Source organism: Eubalaena glacialis, chromosome 7 (genome assembly GCF_028564815.1).
Source record: "Eubalaena glacialis isolate mEubGla1 chromosome 7, mEubGla1.1.hap2.+ XY, whole genome shotgun sequence".
Lineage (NCBI taxonomy): Eukaryota > Metazoa > Chordata > Mammalia > Artiodactyla > Balaenidae > Eubalaena > Eubalaena glacialis.
The window spans coordinates 96,354,404-96,377,036 of NC_083722.1; the positions used below are offsets into that span (position 1 = coordinate 96,354,404).

Consider the following 22,633-nt stretch of genomic DNA (forward strand, 5'->3'; position numbering starts at 1 on the left):
AATTAGGTACTGAACAGATAAATATGAGCTACACACAATGAGTGTACTTACTGTGCCACAGTTTATGATCCCAATGAGCATTTCCATATGTGATCTTGAAATTTAGTCTTGGAAGGGCAGCCATTCTTGTCTGGATGCTTTGGAAAGGCCAATACACCAATCACACTGGATGGACCCTTCACTTCCTCATTAGCCAGTCTCGATAGACATTTTACATTAGCATTGTCATTTATATTAGTCTGTCCCATTTTACTGTCCGATGGTAAAATAATTCTCATTTGCTGTTCTTATCATTTGTCTCTGTTTTTTTCTGAGTTTTCCCAGGTAACATCCAATTATGCAGGATCTAATTCTTTCTCTTCCCCACAGTATTAATGACCAGGTAGAATCATCAGGCTATAAGATAATTTCAGCAGGCAGAATAAGAGTAAAGAATAAGAATGAATGCTGACAAATAACAGAAGCACCCTTTCTTACAACTTTCTGTATCAGGGCATTTATTCTGCGTGCAAGTTCAGGAGGTAATTATCACCTACATGTAAAGCAAGACATGTTAAATTAGGGCACAGGGTTCAAATAAAACTAACAGCAGAAACACCTAACCATTTCAATCAATCATAGTCCTCTCTGTTTACATATTTTCTTTCAAAAGAATGGTACAACTTACTAATTGCTAAATTTGTAATTGCTGCTGTGGTGATTTTACCTCCAATATTTACTGAAGTGATTCCAAATGATAATGAGTATCAGCACAATTTTCACTTTTAAAAAGGGTAAAATACTTCAGAAAAAAATGAACCCAATTAAGATTGATTTTAAATTTAAAAAAAGATGGAGGGCTTCCCTGGTGGTGCAGTGGTTGAGAATCCGCCTGCCAATGCAGGGGACACGGGTTCAAGCCCTGGTCTGGGAAGATCCCACATGCCGTGGAGCAACTGGGCCCATGAGCCACAATTACTGAGCCTGCGCGTCTGGAGCCTGTGCTCCGCAACAAGAGAGGCCACGATAGTGAGAGGTCCGTGCACCGCGATGAAGAGTGGCCCCCGCTTGCCACAACTAGAGAAAGCCCTCGCTCAGAAATGAAGACCCAACACAGCCAAAAATAAATAAAAAAAAAAAAAAGAAAAAAAAGATGGAGTTATAAGAACATGAAACGACAGGGGTGATTTTAATTGAAAAATAAGAACTTGTAACATTCTAATCACTTTTCTTTATTTAATTGAATTATACTGTTAGGTTTTCATTGAAAATGGTAATATTAATGAAAACCAACAAACCATCTTCAATTGTTAAAAAAAAATGTGTGAAGAAAATTAAACATAAAACCTAAAAATTATTTTTAAAAAACAGACAAATATTTTTATAATTTTTACTTAAAGAATACTTACGCTTGGTCAATTTTAGCTTGGATAGCCTTCCATGTAAGAATTAGAGAATATCAAAATTTACGATAGCCAAAAGAATTCTTCCCAGGTGTTCAGTTCTCCAATTTGAATTATGATCAATAATAGAGGGCAGAACAAATTATACTACAAATTGACATTAGAGATGCTTATTCAGAATCTCTAAATCGAATGGATCTGATTTTGAAAGGGATTAAAAACCTCTTCATGCCTCAGACTCAGGGGTTACAGCCAGATTACCTGGGTTAGACTCCCGTTTTACTATGCCCTTGCTAGAATGACCTAGTACAATGTCCTTAATCTTCTTGACCCTTAGTTTCCTCATCTGTATAATGGGCTTGATAATAGTACCTAACTAAGAAGACTGTTGTAAACATGAATTTAGCAAAGGTACAGTGCTTAACTCAGAGCCTGGCACATGGAGAGTGAAGATATGTTGTTTAATAGAATCAGTATTACATTACTATGAAAAATTAATCTGATACTAGAATCTGTTTACCCTCTCTTCTAGGAACTCCTGGAATCATATACCTTTCTTCTCAGTAGAATGAGATCAAAGGAGAGCTCTAAACGTATAAAACAAAGCCACCTTCGAACGATGTCTTCTGTCTTCCAGTGTCATACAGTTACCTACTGATGGGAAGAAGAATGCTAAGAGCATGGTTCTAAGCACTCACACATCACCTTGTTTCCTAACTCCCAGCCCTCTAAGTGGGTAGCACCAATAACCTCCATTTTCATAAAAGAGGAAACTTAAGCACAGAGGAGTTTAGTAGTCACTGAAGATCTGACAACTCTATGAGGATAATACCACCATAGTCCCATTCTGCAGACAGGGAAATGGTGGCTTAGCGAAGTTATAGAACTAGTACAAGATCACACGGCCACTAACTGGTGAGGATGCAATTCAGATCAAGGCAGTATGACTCACTGCTGACCTGACTGTGCCGTGTCAAACAGCCCTGGCTTCGGGGGAGAGGACATCAGGGCTGGTTCTGGTGGTATAATCTGTTTCTGCATATTCCCCAGCTCTTTGCCCTTTATTAGGGTACACTAATGCACCTAGTACAACTAGACTTAAATTTACAGTCACCCACACACACATACCCGTGCGCACACACACACACGAACACACACACACAGAGAAACGAACACACACACACATGAACACACACACACACGAACACACACCTTCATACCGTGGTACAACCCCTACACATACTTTTCTCAATTCTCCTACTTCTAAATATATCTTTGAATTTTCATGTAAGAAAATGATTATTATTTTAGATCTAATTTTCCTTACATCAACAATAACTTTTAACACTCTTTACTAATTGAAAACTAATCTTTTTCTAGTATACATTTTCAAACATTTAGAATATATCATACCGCAAGGATTGTTTAGAAGCAAGTCTCTAACACTGATACCAAGGAGAAAGTCAATGAAAGAGTTGATAAGTTGATATTAATCTTAAGAAGATATCTGTCAGAAAAGTGGGAGTAGCCACATTAACTGAAGAAGAAGTCAGAAGAAACTAGATACCATAATTCTAGAAAGTGAATTTTCTGCTTCTCTTTCCTCCCGTCTCCCCAGAGCTGAAATCCCTTTAATAGAGAGGGCATTGTCTCAAACTGCTGATTTTACTCAGTCATTAGGGTATAAAAAAATAAAAGATTAAAAGATGGAAAGACTAAAAGCAGGCTGAAGAATATAAGAAATGATAGCATCAGCATAATTATTATGGTGCGCACTTATTTCCCCCTTAAAATGTTCTTTCTGACCATACCACAATTAATCACGCACGGGCATTTGATTTTTATAAATTTTATTAGAATAATAAAAAATAATACATACAGATAACCATAGGATACACACACAGGAATTTAAAGGTAAATTTTATACTTTTCAATATGAAACAAAGTACATATCTCATGGAGATATATTTCTAGAAACACCATGAAACAATAGAGTAATCGCCTTGAAAATGAAAAGTATAGGAACATATTATAGGAATTACCAAATAATAAAAAGGTACAACTCCATTACATGTAGCATAAAATACAGGTATTGGAGAAAGTGTTTCTCCACTTTTTGACCCGAAATAACAATGGTCATATGAAATCTACTCATCATTCAGAATTTTTCTAGATATATACAGTATATACAGACCTTGAAGAGAAAAGTTATAAATATTTTTCTCCTTTGTGTATAATGACTTTATCTTAAATGTGATCTCTAAATGTAAAGTAACACTCTATGGTAATATCAGAATTTTGTTAATATGTATTCTCTTTTGATATCTGTTGGTTTCAAATTCAGATATCTTTGCAAAGAACAAGTTCCTGCAAAATGTGAAATGGACAGGAAAGAGGTAAAAAATTGATTTTGCAATGTGTAACACTCAATCTGCTGATTTTCATATATTTTTTACATACTGCTATGAAGTCATGTCTTCGACAATCCTTTGAACACCATGTATTGAGAGACTGAGTCATACATATCAAAGTCAGCAGCATGGCCATGGTTCTATTACAAATTTAGCTCAGGAACTAAAAAGCCTGCCAGACTCACTCTCATAAACGGTTGGATTTCATTAAAAACCATCTCCACCATCCAAAAAAAGAGAGGGTCCCTTGATGGAATCGGAGATTGGAAATGAAGGATCACGTAAATTTTGTTTAATATTTGGGTTAAGATTCAGGTTGTTCCTTATTTTCTCCACCATGTTTTAATAAAACCTGAAAGCTTGTTCTTAGGTGTGAAGGAAACAATCTCTTTTTACTTTATTTCACTTTTTAAACCTTTTGAGAGAGGATAAAATGTGATCATTTCAGTTTTATAATATCATGGAATGAAAAAGAAAGCATTACCTAGAATGGAGCGCAAACTTTAAAAATGTGGCTGGTCCTCAGGACTTCAATATGATTAAATAAATTCATACTAATATTTTGCACAGGCCTAGTGCATTAGCGCTAACAAAGCATGGGGGAGAGGCAGAAAAGATGGGTATTATTATCTCCACATTTTAAGGGTGAGTGCTTGAGAAGTAGAGAGAACAGTGATTTGTAAAGAATCACAACCACGCAGCAGTATACCCGGACGAAACAGCACTCTTCCAAAGTCTACTGTAGCATCTCCAACAGTCTTTTGAATTACATGCACCCTCTGCCCAACAGGGTAATTTTTAAAATGTATCTTTCACCCTTGAGTATTTCAAATGAGCATTTCCAAATAACACTAATTACGTCTTCCAAACAGTGCTGTTACAATGGGAGCAAAGCATTTGGAGTAAATGAGTTTTTCTACATTAAAAAAAAAACAAAACCAAACCCACAAAAGTATGTGTCTGCATGTGGGTGTGTATACATGGAAGCATGGGAGTCTTTATCCACAGGCAGTGCTTAAAATCATAAGAATGTCTCTATCAAAAATCGGATGTATGTAATATGTAAATTCCTTTGGTGTATCAAGTAAATATTAAGGCATTTCAGATTCCCCTAAAAGGATTTACTGGGTTTTTTTTAATTATTATATTCATATTTTACCTATGTAGAAAGTTAAAAATACAGAGTTGGAAAAAAACATGCATAATCACTGCATTTCGTGAAAGCACTTTTTTTTGTAACCAATGAACTTTCCAATAAATAAAAAAAAAAGTGACTATCACCACAGGGTGTTTACAATAAAGAACAGTACTGTAGAGATATAACTTGACACAGGGTGGGCATTGGAGATGGCTGATGTACAACCTCTTGCATCCATATCTGTCAAAGATGATAAACAGCTCATTAATAAGGACTGTATCAATTTAAGTAACTAACTTACTACCACAAGTTAACATTAGCCTTCATGTTATTTAACAATGTAGCATATATTATTTGCCAAGACTATCTATAAACACTCTTATATACTTAAGTTTTCTTAAAGGATTCTGGGCTTTGTTCATCTAGTATTATTTAACTTTAATTGAAAGTGGAAAAACAACTTAATCATTTTGAAAACAATTATACTCCATTACAGACAATTTTGAGATAATTCAATGGTTTAATTAAAGCAAGCTTCATTGGAGAAGGGTTAGGAAATATGTTTGTTTCTCTTCTGTACATTTTTTGATAAGTTATTATGCATAATATAAAATATCATCTTAAAAAAGCAATCAATAAAAGCTCCATTTTCCTATAGTTGGCCTTTGTCTGCACCAATCTATGCAAACTCAACAAGAAGGCAGATGTCAGAGGGAAAGGCTACTCGTGACTCAGCATCCCTCAAATGCTAATAAAATCTGTCTGTTCCTGCAAAAGCACAGAACCTATTCCTTTTAACAGTTCCACTTGGGCCATATGGTAATTTTACCTCTGAACCTTGAGCTATCTTAGGAACAAGATAGCAGGTCTTAATTAAAAACCTAAATAATAATAATAATAAGCTTAAATTAATTCCTGGTTTTGCTGTATTGAAGCACATACAGTTTTAAAAAAGTCTGTAGTCCTAAATGGTTTTTACATATTTTTATGTTGCAGAACTCAGTTCTGAGATAAATATTTCCCATTTTCTTCATTTAGTTACTTGTTTGTTTTGGTCTAAGTATTGCAGTCTTTATGATTTCATGAAGAGATAAAATTCCTCCAACTTTCCACATCTCCCTTTCTCTTTACTTGCTAAGGATGTCCCTCATTTTGTTTCCAAGATTACAGATAAGGGTTTTAATCTTGAATGCCCAAGATTATAGATTAGGCCAACCTCAATGAAAAGAAACAGGGAGCAAAGTAATTTAGGTTACTAAGAACCGCAGAATAGCATGGCTTCTGCAGTACTTAAATTGAGGCCACAAAACTCCACCCTTGAGATTTAAAAGATAAAATTTCTTCCAACACTGTCACTGGTAAAATACGTATGAAAAGTCTGTTTCCCTGAAATCTAAAAATACAATTTCTATAATACAATAGGCTTCATTTGGATTTTGAAAAGACAAGCAAGTAAGAAACTCCACTGAAATCAGAAACTAAGAATTTTTTTTTTTAAGTGTCTTTTGGTTTGGCCAAGTGGGTTCTGACCTTAATTTAACAACGCTAAATTTTCTACTTGGTAAAGAACTGATAAGATTCATCTATAATTTCTCAGAGGCAAACAACTAGAAGATTAAAGATCTTAAAAAAACACTTTGTGGGTTCAACATTGCCCTTGAGAAATGCTTAAGGAATTCTGTTTTATGGCAATCCAAAGGCAAATTTATGCATAGCTCAGAATGAGAAAAAAATTAAATTAATAAAATTTGCTAAATATTTCTCAGTGTCTTTTCTGTTATTCTGTTCTTATCATTCTTATTTTGCACCACTCGTGAGGAATTCCTCCTGCCCTCATCTCTCATATTCCAAGACCTCCTCAGCATTCAGATGAAAGAAATGGTAGGAAAAAATGGAGTGGAGAGGGAGGCACTGATTGACTCTCTCTTGGGGGCTCATAACCGATGCCGGGAATTAAGGAGACGTTGACTTCGACCAACTTACTGGTTGTTCTTGGAATCCTGATCTGTTCGCTACTGGTCCCATCCCCGCCATCCGTTGTGGCCTTAACTTCAATAATGTAGTCCTCTTTAATGGGCAGCAAAAGTTCAGCTGAAGTTTTGTTTGTGTTTAGCACTTGCACATTATTTTGACTGCTAGTCCTATAGAAAACCTAAAATGCATGAACAAACACACTGATTTTTTTATAGTGCCCTCTTTTATTTTTTTCATAAACTTATTACTCTGATGTTACTTCATTTATATTGTTTGTTTTCCATACCCACTAAAATATAGGCTGCATTCATAGCTCTGTCACCTTAGACTAGGGATCAGCACATGGTAGAAATCATCAGGTGCTCAAAATGAAGGAGGTGGGGAAGAAAAAACTTCTTCTATGAAAAGCTCAGCTGGTTGGGTATTTGTGAGGATGGAGAGATGGGGGCAAGGTCCTACTGTATAGATCTTGAACAGGAGGCCAAAGAATCAGAGCCAATGCTATTAGTTGTTTTTTAAGTAGTATATGGGTGAGCATCAGAAATAGGAAACTAACATAATGAACAACTTATCAACATTTGGTCTAAAATTCCCACGTGAGCAGAATTATGTCACTTAAATTTATATTTAAGAAATCAGACGTTTTGGAAAAATACCCTCTTCATAAACAGCTTGACATCTGTATGTCAAAAGTAGTTTATAAAGATCACACCATCAACATTTAGAAAAACTGTTCAAATCTAGCTTCCTTTGAAAAGTACTGCCAGAAGTAGGACAAGAAAGCATTGCAAATGATACAACTTACTTTATATCCTGTTACTTCTGATTCATTCTCCATGGCTTTCACTTGCTCCCAATTAAGTAACACTTTCGTGTCTGTAGCATTCCAAACAACATTTCCTGGTGGCTGACTGGGAGCTTGAAATGCAAAATGAGAAATTAAAATAGATTTGAGCATGGAGTGATATTTTACATAGAACAGATAAATGACAGTCATAGGAGGCAGCCAAAGGAGAGCAGAATCTCTTTGGTAACACATAGTGTATAGGACGAATCAGAGAAAATAACAGAGTAGCTAAATTTCCTTTTACAAAGGCATTTCCATAACATTGTGAGACAATTTGTTTTATCATATTCATCATATACTTTAGGGCATTTCTCACTTGTTGCCATGCTCTCCTGGAAAACTTGCTGATAGTGGAGATAAAGAAATTCTTTTATCCACCACTAGAGGGATGCTTGTGATGGGCCAGGAAAGGCAGGCAGTGTGTCCTGTTTGACACATCCAGAGGCTGAGAGAAACTGCCAACTGAGCAGATTAAAGTTGCAGGAAATGAAGTGTGGATGATTTTTAAGCCAGCCATGTATGATGAGATGAGCAAAATGGGAGGCAATCAAAAATAAGGATTACTTAGATTTATTCCCAAGAAGTAATAGCTATACACATGAAAAACTGCAGCACAGAGTCTGTTATTTTACCTTCGTTTTCCAAGCTTAAATCAATTTTTGAGAAAAATAAGGCAAAACAATGAAATGTTAATGAGAGTTCCATTAGATAATTAATGAAACTCTCTGAGGTTTAAAAACTTGGATTCATAATTCAGCTCCCTCTCACGAACACTAGATGCCGGGGGAAGGCGGTTTGATAGCATTTGTCAAGAGCAACATAGCACACTGAAAATTCAGTTTCTTGTCAATCACAAAACAACAAACATAATATTATCCATTTGGCAACAACGTCACAATTGCCCAAAACAGTGTTGAAATATGTTGTACTTGTGGATTTAGCCATAGAATGTGATTTGGTTAACTGAATTTGTCATGGGAAAATGATATAAAAGATTGGCTATGCTGAGAAATTTCTCAACATCACTGACGCATGCCATGAGGGAGAGACGGCTGGACTTACAGATGGGAAGAGGGCTCAGATACATTCATGTGACCAATGACGCCAAACAAGATTGTATTCCCTGCAGATTTTTTGGCTTACTGTCTGCTCTTTAACACAATTCTACATTGCCTTTAAAATTTGTGATCTGGTATTCACAATGAATTTAGGTCAGCTCAGAGCACTCTTAAGCTGCAATGCTTAGATAACAGAACGTATATATGGCAGTTACTTAGGGCTGAAATACTAATGACTGTGTTTTGCGGGGCTCCATCCAAATGCTATGAATGCTCGATTGTTAGAACAGTTTCCCAAAGTCTGTGATTTCCTGTGGCCTGGCGGCACCATAAAAGGACAGGTTCCATTTGAGGCAGCTCAGATAACATGCTTCAGCATGGTGTGTCCTGCCAAGAGATGTGTGCTTGTAGATTATAGAAAACTTGAGTGATTTTGGTTGAATCACTTATTCCAACACTAGTCTTGCAAAAAAATTAACTGCAAGTTTAAAACTTGGGCTTATTTTGTATGAGTCCCAAGACAGATGAGAGTTCAGCCTGAATTGAATATTTTTTGAATGGACAAAAAGGAAAAAAAACAGGAAATGGGAAAGGGGAGAAAAATAAAAGCTTTGTTCTGGGTCTGATTACTCTTATTTTCCATATCGGTGTTCCCAAGCATCAGATAGTCACGTCCCGTTTTCATCATTTTTGCTATTTTTAAAAAAATGAACTTGACTTAAACATCAACTTTAGCCTTGTCCTAAACACTAATATTCACACAGTCGTGAGCCTTGGTATGCTAGTTACATTCCTATGGTACTCTATATAATAAATGAAGCATTATTAAATTTTCAAAAATATTTGTGGACTATTCTAAAATCATTTTTTATCGCTACTGGTAAGAATAACATCTTCTGGAAAATCCTAGATCAGATAAACTTTCCTTCCAAATTTAAAATCCTATTATTGTTAGCAACTAATGCCTATTAAAGCCTATAATATGTTAGACAAGGTAGAATGTGGTTTTATATAATATAATTTACTTACCCTCATTACACTGCATTATAATAAAGCCCGTTTTGCTACATGGGTAATCTGGACCCAGAAAGTTTAAAAAGAAGATTGTACATTCATGTTCATAGCAGCATCGTTCACAGCAGACAAAAGGTTGAATCAACCCAAGTGTCCATCAACAGGTGAATAATCAAAATGTGGTATAGCCATACAAAGGAATACCATTCAGCCTTAAATAGGAAGGAAATTCTGACACATGCAACAACCTGGATGAACCTTGAGGAAATTATGCAAAGTGAAATAAGCCAGTCACAAAAAAAGACAAATTCTGTAGGATTCCACATATACAAGGTAGCCAGAGTAGTCAATCCATAGAGACAGAACGTAGAATGGTGGTTGCCAGGGGTGGGGGAGGGGACAATGGGAGATGCTGTTTCACGGGTACAGGGTTTCAGTTTTGTAAGGTGAAAACAGTTCTGGAGATCGGCTGCAAAATAACCAAGCCCAACACTAAGGAACTGTACATTTAAAAACAGGTAAGATGGAAATTTTAGGTCATGTGTATTTTTATCACAATTAAAAATTAAAAGCAAAGAACTTGCTAAGATGCACAGCTGGTAAGAGGTATCATGCAGATTCAAACCAGTTCTGGTTAATTCCAAAGTCTATGCTTCCCCTATTACGTTGTGGTAACTATCTGTGACTTTATTTAACTCTTGAACCATTGACAAATGATTTGTCAATGACGTAAAAATGAATATTAAACACGTTCATCTCAAAATATACTCAATTTTCACTTTCCTAGGACTGCTTTTCCCGACTTCTCAGACTAAACGTACAATGGGGCCTCTTTTCTTACACCAGGTCCCCTTTCTTCATCATCTTCAGCAAAGGTACATTTTACATTTAATTGTGGTTTTATGTTTATTATCCAATTTTCCTACTAACTCGTAAGTTCCTTGCAGAGAAAATGTCCTATATGGTCTCTGACATCGATAGGCCCATATGCTAGTTTTTATTCACTAGCCTAATGTCTTGTTAAAGGTAGATATCAAATTAGATTTTGTATGTAACTGACGGCTATTTTAATGCAAGAAACACAACCCAAGGATTAAGAAAACACTTTTCTAGTGTTATCAAAAAATAAGTTTGATCTACTCCCTGTGTGTCCCTAAGGAATGATGCATGCAGTGACAAAGTAATGCTGAAGGGGGAAAGATTCAGAACAAGCATCAGTAGCAATTCACCATGGTGTCAGCGGGGTAACATCTGGCTGGTCACAGTTCTCAAATGTGGCACATCAGAATCTAGAATGAATTTTCTAGCTCCATGAAAGTCCTCCAAGACACATCCCAATAAATGCATACATTTCATAAAGACAAAACTGGGACATTAACACTGACCATCAGCTTGAGAGTTTGAATATGGCTGATCATATTGAGGCTAAGACGATAAGGAACAAAACACAAAGAAAGAACAGAATAAGAAAGACAGCAAAACAACTAGTGTATTCATTCAATACTTAAATGATGTATTTACTAAATATTTATGTTTTAAGGGTTAAGGGAAAAATGCATAAAGAGGTGACAACATCTCGAGTAGATTTTGAAAGATGAATGTGAGTTTCACACGTAGAGGTTGCGGGGTGGTATCCCAGGCAGAGGGATGACACATGCCAAGGCACAGAGGCAGGAACCAGCATAGTGCCGTAGGGAGCTCAGTTCTGACGGGTCACAGGTAGGGATGATGGGAAGGAACTGCAAAGGCAGTTGGAGAGACCGGTAGGAGCCATATGCTAAAGAGTCTAGAAGGCCAAACGAACTAGAAAAGGAATTTTTGGGGGCAGGCAATTGGCAGGGCACTGAAGAAGGATCAGATCTGTGACGCCATCAGGTCTGTGCTTTCATAGATCTTTGTGGGGACAGAGGGAGAAGGAGAATCTTGGTGGGAGCTCTGTAGGGAGTGCACTGCAGCACTTTGTGTAAAAGATAATAAAGCTCCATATGCAAGTGACGACAGTAGAGTTGGAGGGATGGAACAGACCTGAAATTTGTGAATAGGTCATGATGATGGAGGTCATATGGGTGGTGGTAATAAGAAGGAAGGCTAATTCCAGCTTGGCAGCCCAGGTGAATGACACACACCTCGGGGAACAATGTTTCTATCTGGAATTCCCTTTCAGTCACTACGTACTTATACGCATTTCGCATGTGTCAGGGATTCTCCTGAGTACAGTGAGCACAGAGATAAAGATGTTCTCTGACTTCTAATCATGGACCACATTAGTGGTTCCCAGAGACCAGTACTTGTACAAATACGATGGTTTTAGGTGGATAACATTTTTAATTGTAAATATTTACATATTTTCATGTTAGGGGGAAAAAACCTATCATATGCAAGTCTTGATTCATAGATATAATTCTTTTGGATGAGGCCAATATTGGTACATCAGTGGTAATCTACTTTACACACAATACATAGATTAAAATTAGGTTCTAAATAATGACACAGAAAATAGGGCGTTACACAAACATAAATAACTCAGATGCTTTCAGTAGCACACAGATGTCTGGTAAGCACCCCAAAAAACACAGTCATAATTCAAACTGACTCTGAACTAAGGATATATTTACAGTAAATAATTCATCTTAAACTAAGTGATCAAGAACAGAATATCACTCTATTAATAACAGTCATCAACACTCTGGTTAGCTCATTGCAAAACTTATTTCTAGGTACACATTTTTGGCAAATCAATTATGTTTATTTTTGCTATTCATTGTAGTTTTAAGTTATAAACTTTTCTCTAAGTTAACGGCTTTGCTTTCATTTTTATAGGAAGAAAATTAAAACTACTATCTTGTAAGGAGAGAGTATTAGTCGTGTTCTGTTTATAGCAATGATACAAAGCCTTTTAAAATAAATATATTTAAGTATTAAAGTAAATACATTAGGGAAATAATAATCCAGGTTGTTGAGTATGTGGCTAAAATCTTGCAAGGATCATTCAGTGACTGGAGATTGCAAAACACTGGGCAAATTATGAATAAAGTAAAGTTTGATTATTGTATGATCCAAACTTCCTTTTAGTATCTTCATCCCTACTTTTGGTTTCCATCCTTACCAACCTTTAGTTACCTCATATTAAGCCTTAAATGCCCTTTTCTATCTTACTAATGTCAAACTTCAAATATTAATTCTTTCCTTCCACAAACTCTCTATAAAAACGATTTACCCTTGTGCACCAACAAACAGCAAGCTTGTGCCACCACAGACAAGATCTACCTAATATACTTAAGGCTTAATATACTAGAAGCAATGTGGCCACTTACAACTCACCTGTATTGATTTTAGTCCCTTAACCTAGCAGAAGCCACAGAGTCTCAACTGCAAAAGAAGGAAAACAGCTGGTAGAGCTGTGGCTGGATTAAAAAACACAAGATAGTGAAATGTTTATAACTCTAAAGCTTCACATCAGAGGTTGCAACCTGAAACTTCAGCTAGATCCAGCTTGCACATATTTTTTGTCTCACCCAAATACTGTATTTTAATTTTGTTTAGTTACCAACATTTAAAACTTGGGAGCTTTCATTTAAGATCCAGATTTCTGGTTTCTTGTGCAAAACTGGATGGTCAGGAACACTGGTCCTACACTGATGGATAGAAAGGATGGGATGGAGCAAGAAGAGACTGCCCCACATGCCCACCACTGCTCATTTAAACCTGCCTGGCCACTAAAGGCACTTGACTTTATTATTCCTCTTTTTAAATAAAGAGTCATTTGGGGTAGTTTTTACATATTTTGAGGATATTTTATTGACATATTTATATAAGTAATCTATCTGGATGGAATAAATTACCTTGTTATTTCTGTAAAGGCTTGAGGTTGTAGACGCTGAAGGAAGGGATATGAAGGAGGAAGGTGCAGGCAGTAAAGGCAGATGAAAGAGCAACTCGGGGACCCGCAGGGAATCTCTCAGGACCTGTGATTTATTCTTAGATCCTCTGGAAACTTTTTTAAATGATCCTTATTATTGGCTGGTAGGATTGACTGTTATTATTGTTTAAAAATACTTTGGGGTAGATTATTTGGGGTGTATTATTATTTAGTCTTTGCAGGTCTTCTGTCCTTCATCCTCCATGGAAAGATTATGCTCCCCTGCCTCACTCTCACTGACATTCAGCTTGGCCATGGGACTTGTGGTCCCAAGCCTTTAGGAAGACATACTTCCCCTTCTCACTGGCATCTCACAGACATCAGGTTTTGTTATATGGCTTGTTTCAGCCAGTGGAATGTAAGCAAAAGTGAAATGACAGCTTTAAAAGCAATTGAAGAGCACGGTTCACCATTTTCCCTTTGCCATGAGACCAGCATGGCCCAGAGAGTGGCTGCTTCTTCAGTCAGGGTCCTGCAGTGAAGATGCAATTGATCAGATCTGAATCGCACCTGTGATGGACATGTAGCATGAATGAGAAAGAAACACTTGCAGTTTAAAGCCTCTAGGTTTGGGAGTTTTGGATACTCTACCCATACTAGCCCAATCTGACTAATACAGCTATTAAACAGTAGCCTAAGCTTCAATGTAACACAATGAATTTTTGTAAAGGCATTGAGTCACATACTGAAGTGGAAATGGGCAGGAGAGAGTTGACAGCATATCTTTTAGGACTTCCAGTTTCACTTTTCATGTTCTATGACGTTGGAAGCCCAACCCAGAAGGCTGGCTGAGTTCCACACCTTATGAGAATTAACTTGATATATGGTCTACATTTTGAAATTTTTTGTAAATCATATCTCAACTTTCATATCCTGTAGATTTTTCCTCTGTCAACTCAACTTCTACTGTGTTGACAGTACACTAAAATAGAAAAAAATGATAAAAACTAATTTAATTCTAGTAGAAAAGTGGCATATCACTATACTTATAGCACAACACTATTTGACAGGCTGTAACATTATTTCAATAATTTCAAATGGTATGTGACAAGAATAATAGTATGTCGAAGGCTTTTATTATTATTATCATTCTTTTAGCACCTATCCTGACATCCTCCGTGTATTTGATTATCAGACTCCTCAACAACAGCCCTATAGATTTTACTAAATCTACAGCCACGTGACTGCAAATAGGTGATTACTGCAAGGGTGTTGACTGGATGAAGCTGGGAATATAAGACATGTCTACCAATAGGAAAATGGCTAAATTGTGGTGCATTATCACAATGGAATGTTATACATACACTAACATATTTATGAAAATTATTAATGACCTGGGGAAAATTCTGATAGCAGGTAACTAAATATATGGCATAACCTCCACTGTCTAAGAGAAACATTTTATAGAACGTAGGTCTGGAAAGAAAGATCAACAATACTAACAATGGTCTTTCTGAGGGATAGGATTATGGGTGATTATTTTCTTCTATTTTCCCCTAATTTTCAGCAGTGAATACATTTTCCTTTACATATAAAAAGTAGAGGTTGTTAAAATAAAGAATATTACTGTCCAGAATTTTCAGTAGTGATATCTTCACAGTGCTGATAGTGAAGTTGGCATTGACTTTCAAAATATGGAATTTTAAGAAAATATATTTGCTGTGACTTAATTATGTAAAACTCAACAGACTTCTTGACTACCTGATGGTAATGAGCTGACTTACATGATAAGTGGTAGCTTGAAGGTACACTTTCCACTTGGACTTCACTTGACTTAAACATCAGCATTTGTCATGAAACGGCTTAAATATTTGACACTGTGCAGAAAACAAGTCACCAAAAGCCACTCTTTCCCAAATAATGAGATATATTTGTCTTGACATCATTGAAATTATTATAAATTAATTTATCATAAGAGATTGACTCAATTTTAAAAAACAAGACAAAAACACGTGCTTCTTAACTCATCTAAAACTCAGAAAAGACTTTACTTGGGGTCTAATCCAGAATGTCAGGGAAGAAAGCCTTTCTTCATTTTAAACGAATGGGAATTCCCGTGACCAAAATCTCTCCTTCTTCGGATAATAACAACATGAAAATTTGTAACCTATAATCAGAACATTTACAAGCTTCTAGAGAATTCATGGGCAAGGTGGACAGATTTTCAAAAAAATACCAAAGCTCCTACAAACTAAAGTTCATAAGATTTATGCAATTGGCCAAAGTATTTGTTTCTATACTAGCTGAAACTTCCTAATTGGATTCTGATTAAATTCAATATTATATTGCTATCTTGCTTCAGAGCTTACAAGATCAGAGATCACTTTCTTGAAGTCCACAGACAGGAAAAGAAAACCCTTCTAAATCTGAAGAATGTTCATTATTAGTAAACAGTATATTCTAATGTTATATGTACGTGATTTGTGGCATATCATACACAAACATGAGTGGGTGACATATATCTGTGGTATGTGACACACAGAAAAGCCAACAAATAACATTTAGTCACCTAGGGAGGAATTAATTCCCTTTTAGTCTTCCCATTAGTTTCAAGAGAAAGCTGGATTTGGGGGCTACTAGCTGTTTCATATCCCTTCAGTGCTAACATCACAAACAAAGAGGAAGCAGGTTCAGTTGTCTGAATAGGCAAGACCACGTTGCTAATATTTAAAATGGAGAACAGCTTATTTTTCCATTATATTTACTATTATTGGCATTGTTAATTGTTTAATTATTACTTTGTTAACATCTACTTATGGCAATGATACTGGTTTTCATACTCAGGAAATTAGTTTCCATTTTCTTTAGGTTTATATAAGTAAAAAAGGTAAGTTAGTTTTTAAGAAAAACTACTAGGTACACATTAGCAGAGAAGGCCCACAGAAATGGCAAAAATTGAGAAGGCAGATCACCATCTAAAATTTGGGAAGCCTTGCACTGATATGTATCCTGACTCTTAACTTAGAGTGGATGATTATATAATGAAATTGTACCTTTGAAAACTTGAAAACTTCTACATTAGGTGTTTGAGGCAGGAATATTCATCTTATCAAAAACCTCTGAAATATTGACTCACATTCTTTCAGGGCTTGTTTTATTCACATTTCCTTTTCATTTCCTGAGGACACACTTCATCGGTTTCCTTAAATTCAGACAATTAATTTTGGCTCAGCCTACATGGATGAACATTCCATTTGGAAGTGCCAACACTCAAGTGAAAAACTGATTTCACCATTTAATATCACTATTTTCTCAAGTAGATACTCATGTATAATCATTGGTGAAGGCATTAAAAAATAGGATTCTCTTGTTCTAGGGGAGAATCTGGGCATGTGATGCAGGCCAGGCCAATCAAGGGTTTCCACCTACTTGCCACAAAAACTGGCTCTAGAAGAGCCAAGACCCCTCCTTGGCTCTGAGTGGAGGCATCAGGAAGGAGCTGGCCCTTTTCCCAGCATGTTTAGTTGACAGGAATAGGCTTTGAGGTGCTTAATGGCAATACTGTTACTCTGAAGAGGGGACCTGGTGAGAATGATACCACCGTGGAACAGAGCCAAGAGATGAAGAGAGTCTCGAGTGTTTAATAAATACTTACAGGGCACCAACTGTGAGTACTGAGACACTGAAGATAGAGCTCTGGGGATAGAGTAATGAGGAAAACAGGCAAAATCTCTGCCCTGAAGGAGTTTGGCTTTCAGTCAAAGCAGGCTGGTGAGACAACAATAAAATAATTACGAACATGCTATAGCATGGGTGGTGGCTCTAAGTGCGATGCCCAAGAATAAAGCAGCAAAGGAGACAGGGAGTGTCGGGAAATGAGGGGCTGTACTTTTACATACGGCGGTCAGGTGGCACTGAGGTTACATGTGAGCATGGGGGAGAGTCCCACTTGGGCATCTGGAGGAACAGCCTTCGGGGGAGAGGGAGCAGCAAATGCAGAGCCCCTGAAAGGAAGGTGGAAGGAGCGGGTAGAAAATAGTAAGAAATGAGTCTAAGTAGGATTTCAGGATGGATTGTAAAGGCCTTGTTGGGCATTTTAAGGATTTAGCGTTTATCTGGAGTGGGATGCGAAGTGATTGGAAGGTTGTGAGCAGAGAAGCGGCATCATCACTACCACTCTGGCCTAAGGGAGACAAAGGCAGATGGGCTGAATGATGAAGGGCCACTGCCCTGATCCACGTGAGGGCTGTGCCAACTTGTACCAGGGCGACTGCCGTGAATGCCTTAAGAAGCGGCAGATTCTTGTAGAAGGCAGATTCTGGACCAGGTGTAGGGTATAAGAGAAACAGAAGAGTTGAGGGTGACCCCAAAATTTTTGTGGCTGAGCAACCGCAATAACGGGATTGAATTTACCAAGATGGGGAATATTGGTATTGTAGAAGGGCCAGGTTTTAAATGGGGTGGATGATTTAAAGAACTTAGTTTTAGAAATAATCAATTTGAGATGTTAGGTGATTATTGAGGATGTTGAGTGCTAAATTTATCCATACAGAAAGCCACAATTACCACTTGACTTTTCAGTCATACAAAGCAGAATATTTGCCCTCCACATTCTTTCCTGCAATCTCCGAACATAAACTTCTCAGTATGTTTCCTTTTAGAAGCCGTTCCATTTCATCATTTATATGCTATCTGCAATTTTTCCTCATCAGTGCCTTTAGATAAAAGATGTTCTTAAGAGTTAGCTCTCTTTGGGCTGCAAGTAACAAAAATCCATCTTTGATTACTTAAAGAGGCTAATTAGTGTTTAACTTAGAAATGCTTTAAAAAAACACAAGTATTTGGATATCAAAAATTAAGTGTTTAATGGAAGCTATAGTACTTAACCTGAGAATCCTTGTATTATTTACATTAATCAAAAATATCACCCAAGATCTGTATGGATGTAAAGCCTCGCATACAGAATTCCATGATTACAAGTACATGAAACTTGCACATTTTAAGTAAGATGGTGAAGAACTCCAGTAAGTGTTCTGATCTCACCACGTTCAGTCAAGAGGAAGTACATGGGATTAATAATAGTACTTCAGGCTGGCCTGCTTCTTTAGATTTCATTCATCCATCTAGCTACCCACTAAACATTTAATGAGTGGCTCCCAGTGCCAGGCTGGGCACTGGGGCTGGGTGAACAGACACAGAAGGACTCTTTCCCCATAAAGTTTACAATCCAGAGGGGAAGACAGATAGCAAGCAAAGACTCAAAGATGTTATCTTCGTTCTTTATGCCTGAAGCATGACAATAATTCTCTTCATAGTGATAATCACAAAAGCCTTATTAAAATTCGTCACTAGGATTTAAAGCTAACACCATGTCAAACATTAGTATGACTATTAAGAGCTGCCAGTAAAACAATATTAGAAATAGTTTTAAAAGATTGTCTTACTTGTATTTTGGTACATTAGAAAAATTATGAATGTAAAATTTAAAACTTAACAATGGTCTTTATACACAATCTTAAAATAATTAGGGATTTTAATTATCTCTATGAATTTCCCACTCAAAGTAGGAAAACTTTCTTTAATAACACCTACAGCCCCACATGCAGACTCCAGTTAAACTGGGGCGACAGGAATGTATCATTTGCAGGGGGGATTTTGTTCAATTACTGGAATTCCCATGAGACTCCAGGTCCATGAGCACAGAAGTCCTGTCTATCTTTGATCACCTTACCTGCTTCCTAAACACAGAGTAAAATCCCAATAAATACTGGTGTTATATATGACATGAACATTCTAATTATATGGCTGAAAGAGAGGCTAGCATAGTGGTTAAGACTATGGCTGGATTTGTACGACTCTCTTGCTACTTACTCTGTGATCTCAGGAAAGTTATATAACCTCTATGTGCTTCCGCATCCTCGTCTCTAAAGTGAGACTACTAATAGTTTCCAAGTCACGGTGTTGCTGTGAGAATTAAGAATCAATACATGAAACATACTTAGAACAGAGACTGGAAATTGCTCTGTAAGTGTTAGTCATTAAAATCATAATCACCATCGTTACTGTAACCCAGAAATTCCTACTTTAGATTGGGTATTTATATGCTATCTTTAAATTTTAAAGGGTTTTGCTTTTTTTTAATTCTATTTCACTCAGTGTACATTACCATGAAATTCCTATCGATTTATAATCAGTCTCTTCCTTCTGTCTAACCCATTCACTAAGCTCTTCACTGATTCCATGATGATGTCACACAGTCTTTTACAATCATAATTTCTTAGCGAGTAATCACATCAATTATTAAGTCAGAGGAAAGAGCCAGATAAACTTGTTTGCATGCATCAGTGCAATCAGAATTTTTGATTGATGCTGTGCTTTGAACATATAATAATGATGTATATTTAAATCTTACTAATTCAGAAGCGCTACTGGGAATACCAAACATATTGAGCGAAAAGTTCTAAACGCAGAATATTTTCAGTTTATTGCCAAACCTACACACTCCTTGGTCTAACCCCAACCATGTGTTATAAATAAGAGATGGCGTCAGGCTTCTCCTAATAATTAGTGAAGGATAATTAATGACCACATTAGTTGGTTGCTTGTAAATATATGCTACTTAAAGGGATTAAAATGTTTGGTTGCTAAACTTTCTCTCCAAACTCTCTTTTCAATAGATAATATAAAGGTAAAAATATGAACTTTCCTGATCAAATTAACACCGGTTAATGAAAATCCATAGTAGAATTGTGTTTTATATATATTTTAACTTACCCATAAATAACACTAGCAATAAAATTTGATTTTATACTATTGTTGGTCTTAGCAATTTTAGCCAGCCAATGTATGTTCTCACGCAAGTTTGGGAATTATATATGGAAATAGAAATGCATTAATGAAATTGGCAGTCAAGCAAAATAACTGTCTCATTCCCATATAGGGCCAGTTAAAAAAACATTTTTACAGGGTTAATTAATTTTGAAAATAAATTAAGAAGAAAAATTGTTTTACTGCACCATTATTTTAAAATTAAAGTTAATCCTGTCATGCCCACATTCCTCATCTTTCAAAAAGAAGTAAAAATGACACCTACCTCATGTGGTGGGTGTGGGAATACATGTAAAGCATGTGAACGTAAAATGTTCTCAATTGCTATTAGCTATGATGATGATGACAAGAGTAATTCAAATGGTTGCATTGTGAGAAAGTAGCAATACAATACAATAACTAAATATACACTGGTGCTATCAGTTTCATGGAAATCTACGTGAAAGACTACAAAATTGCAAATCACTGATTTTTCTGCAGCCTAATTTAAAGCCAGGTTAATGTAAAGCTCATAATTGGTGCTTGTGAATGTACCTGTGAATACACAGCTAACAAAGACTCAGCTTTGAAGGCAACACTGACTGACATCTCTGGTCAGATTTTTAAAAATATCAATATATTCATGTGAACCAACATCTTTACTGTGCATTGCCCTCTTTTGAATAAGTAGGAAAGAAAAGAAGAAAAAAATCACTCTTGATTCTTTGGCCTGAACTTTAAGTTATTCATGCTTATCAAAAATCCTCAAGCTTTGGAGAACTAAAAATACATGAAATAAACCAATTAGCTTGATCACATTTTAAAAGAAAAGTGGATGGACTTGACTAAACATCCCACTCTAAAATTTTTCAAAAGGTGCACATTCATTTTCACATGGGGTTTCTAACTGAAGATTTAGGGCTATCAGGAAGACATGTATGTGTGCCTCTGAGTTTACAAGGGATTGGAGTTGGGTTTACATCATTCATTGGGCTTACTGACTTGTGTGGTCCATCTAAAATGATAAAGAAGGCTACCATTTTAAATGCAAAGTATTTTTTTGACGTTAAAAAAATCAGAAGATACATACGAGTTTTCTTGGTGGTTGCATTAACCGTGGCACTAAAGGGACCGGTACCAGCGCTGTTGAAAGCCCGGACAGCCGTGTAATATTCCAAGTTGCTCTTCAAGCCACGGAGTCTGGCCGATGTCACATTTCCTGCCACTTTCAGTTTGCCTGATGATTCCTCTTCTCCATTATTCCAATACCGCACCTGGTGGACAGAAAACATAAAAGATGAGAAGGATTGACAAAACAGCATCCTTTAAATTAAGTGATTTTTATTAAAATGGGCACTGTAATTCATTTACTTTATCATTTGTTCCACAAGTAGTTTTTAAGGACCTACTATGTGCTAGGTGCTGCATTAGGCTCTGTGCCACAGGCGTGAAAGAAAAGGGACTCCTGGGGGAGACAGGTAATAAGTACACAAATAAACCAGATAAGTTCAAAGACAGTAAGTGCTACATGCTACTAGCCCATAGCCTTATAAATGGGAAAATGAAGGAAAAAAATCTACATTTCTAACAGAGTGAGCTGCCCCTCCTTCTCAGACCCTAATCAACCTGGCTCAGGCTCAGCGCTGGAAGGCTGGCAGCTATGCTTAAACTCTGATGGATGGTGAAGATGCCTTCTGTGAAGAAAGTGACCTGTCAGAGCAAAGACCACTGAAAAGCCAGCTGGCCACTGACTTGTCCTACAGTGATGGCCAAGTGTCACCAAGACCCCTGAGTATGCAGAGCTGCTGCAGAGAAGAGGAAGGAGGTAACATAGGTTAATATATGGATATATTGAAATGTTTTACTTGTATTTCATTATTGTGAACTGTGCAAAATGGTCTGAGACTGCTTATAAAGATATATACATTTACAGTATAAAAATATAAAAACGTTTTCAGAGTATTTGATAAAATAAAGAAATAAAAGTAGAAAAATACAATAATAAGACACGTTCCCCAGTGAACTCCAGTTTATACTATAAAGTCCTGCTATGCTTTGCTAGACAGTTTGGATCCTTCATAAAATAAAAACAGCAACAAAACCACCAAACAGATGGCTCATGAAAAGTGCAACTATTCCTCGT

At 36.5% G+C, this 22,633-nt stretch overlaps 1 protein-coding gene across 1 annotated transcript in view; it reads right to left on the reverse strand.

The window, feature by feature from the left end:
- Positions 1–5,070: 5,070 nt before the first annotated feature.
- Positions 5,071–22,633, reverse strand: part of CNTN3 (contactin 3) — a 236,910-nt gene continuing 219,347 nt past the window's right edge. Inside the window, exons 19-22 of the mRNA XM_061195539.1 lie at positions 21,581–21,764; positions 7,711–7,823; positions 6,915–7,083; positions 5,071–5,171 (exon numbers count right to left, since the gene is read on the reverse strand). Of these exons, the coding sequence (XP_061051522.1) occupies positions 5,071–5,171; positions 6,915–7,083; positions 7,711–7,823; positions 21,581–21,764 (567 nt within the window). The remainder of the gene's footprint in view (positions 5,172–6,914; positions 7,084–7,710; positions 7,824–21,580; positions 21,765–22,633) is intronic.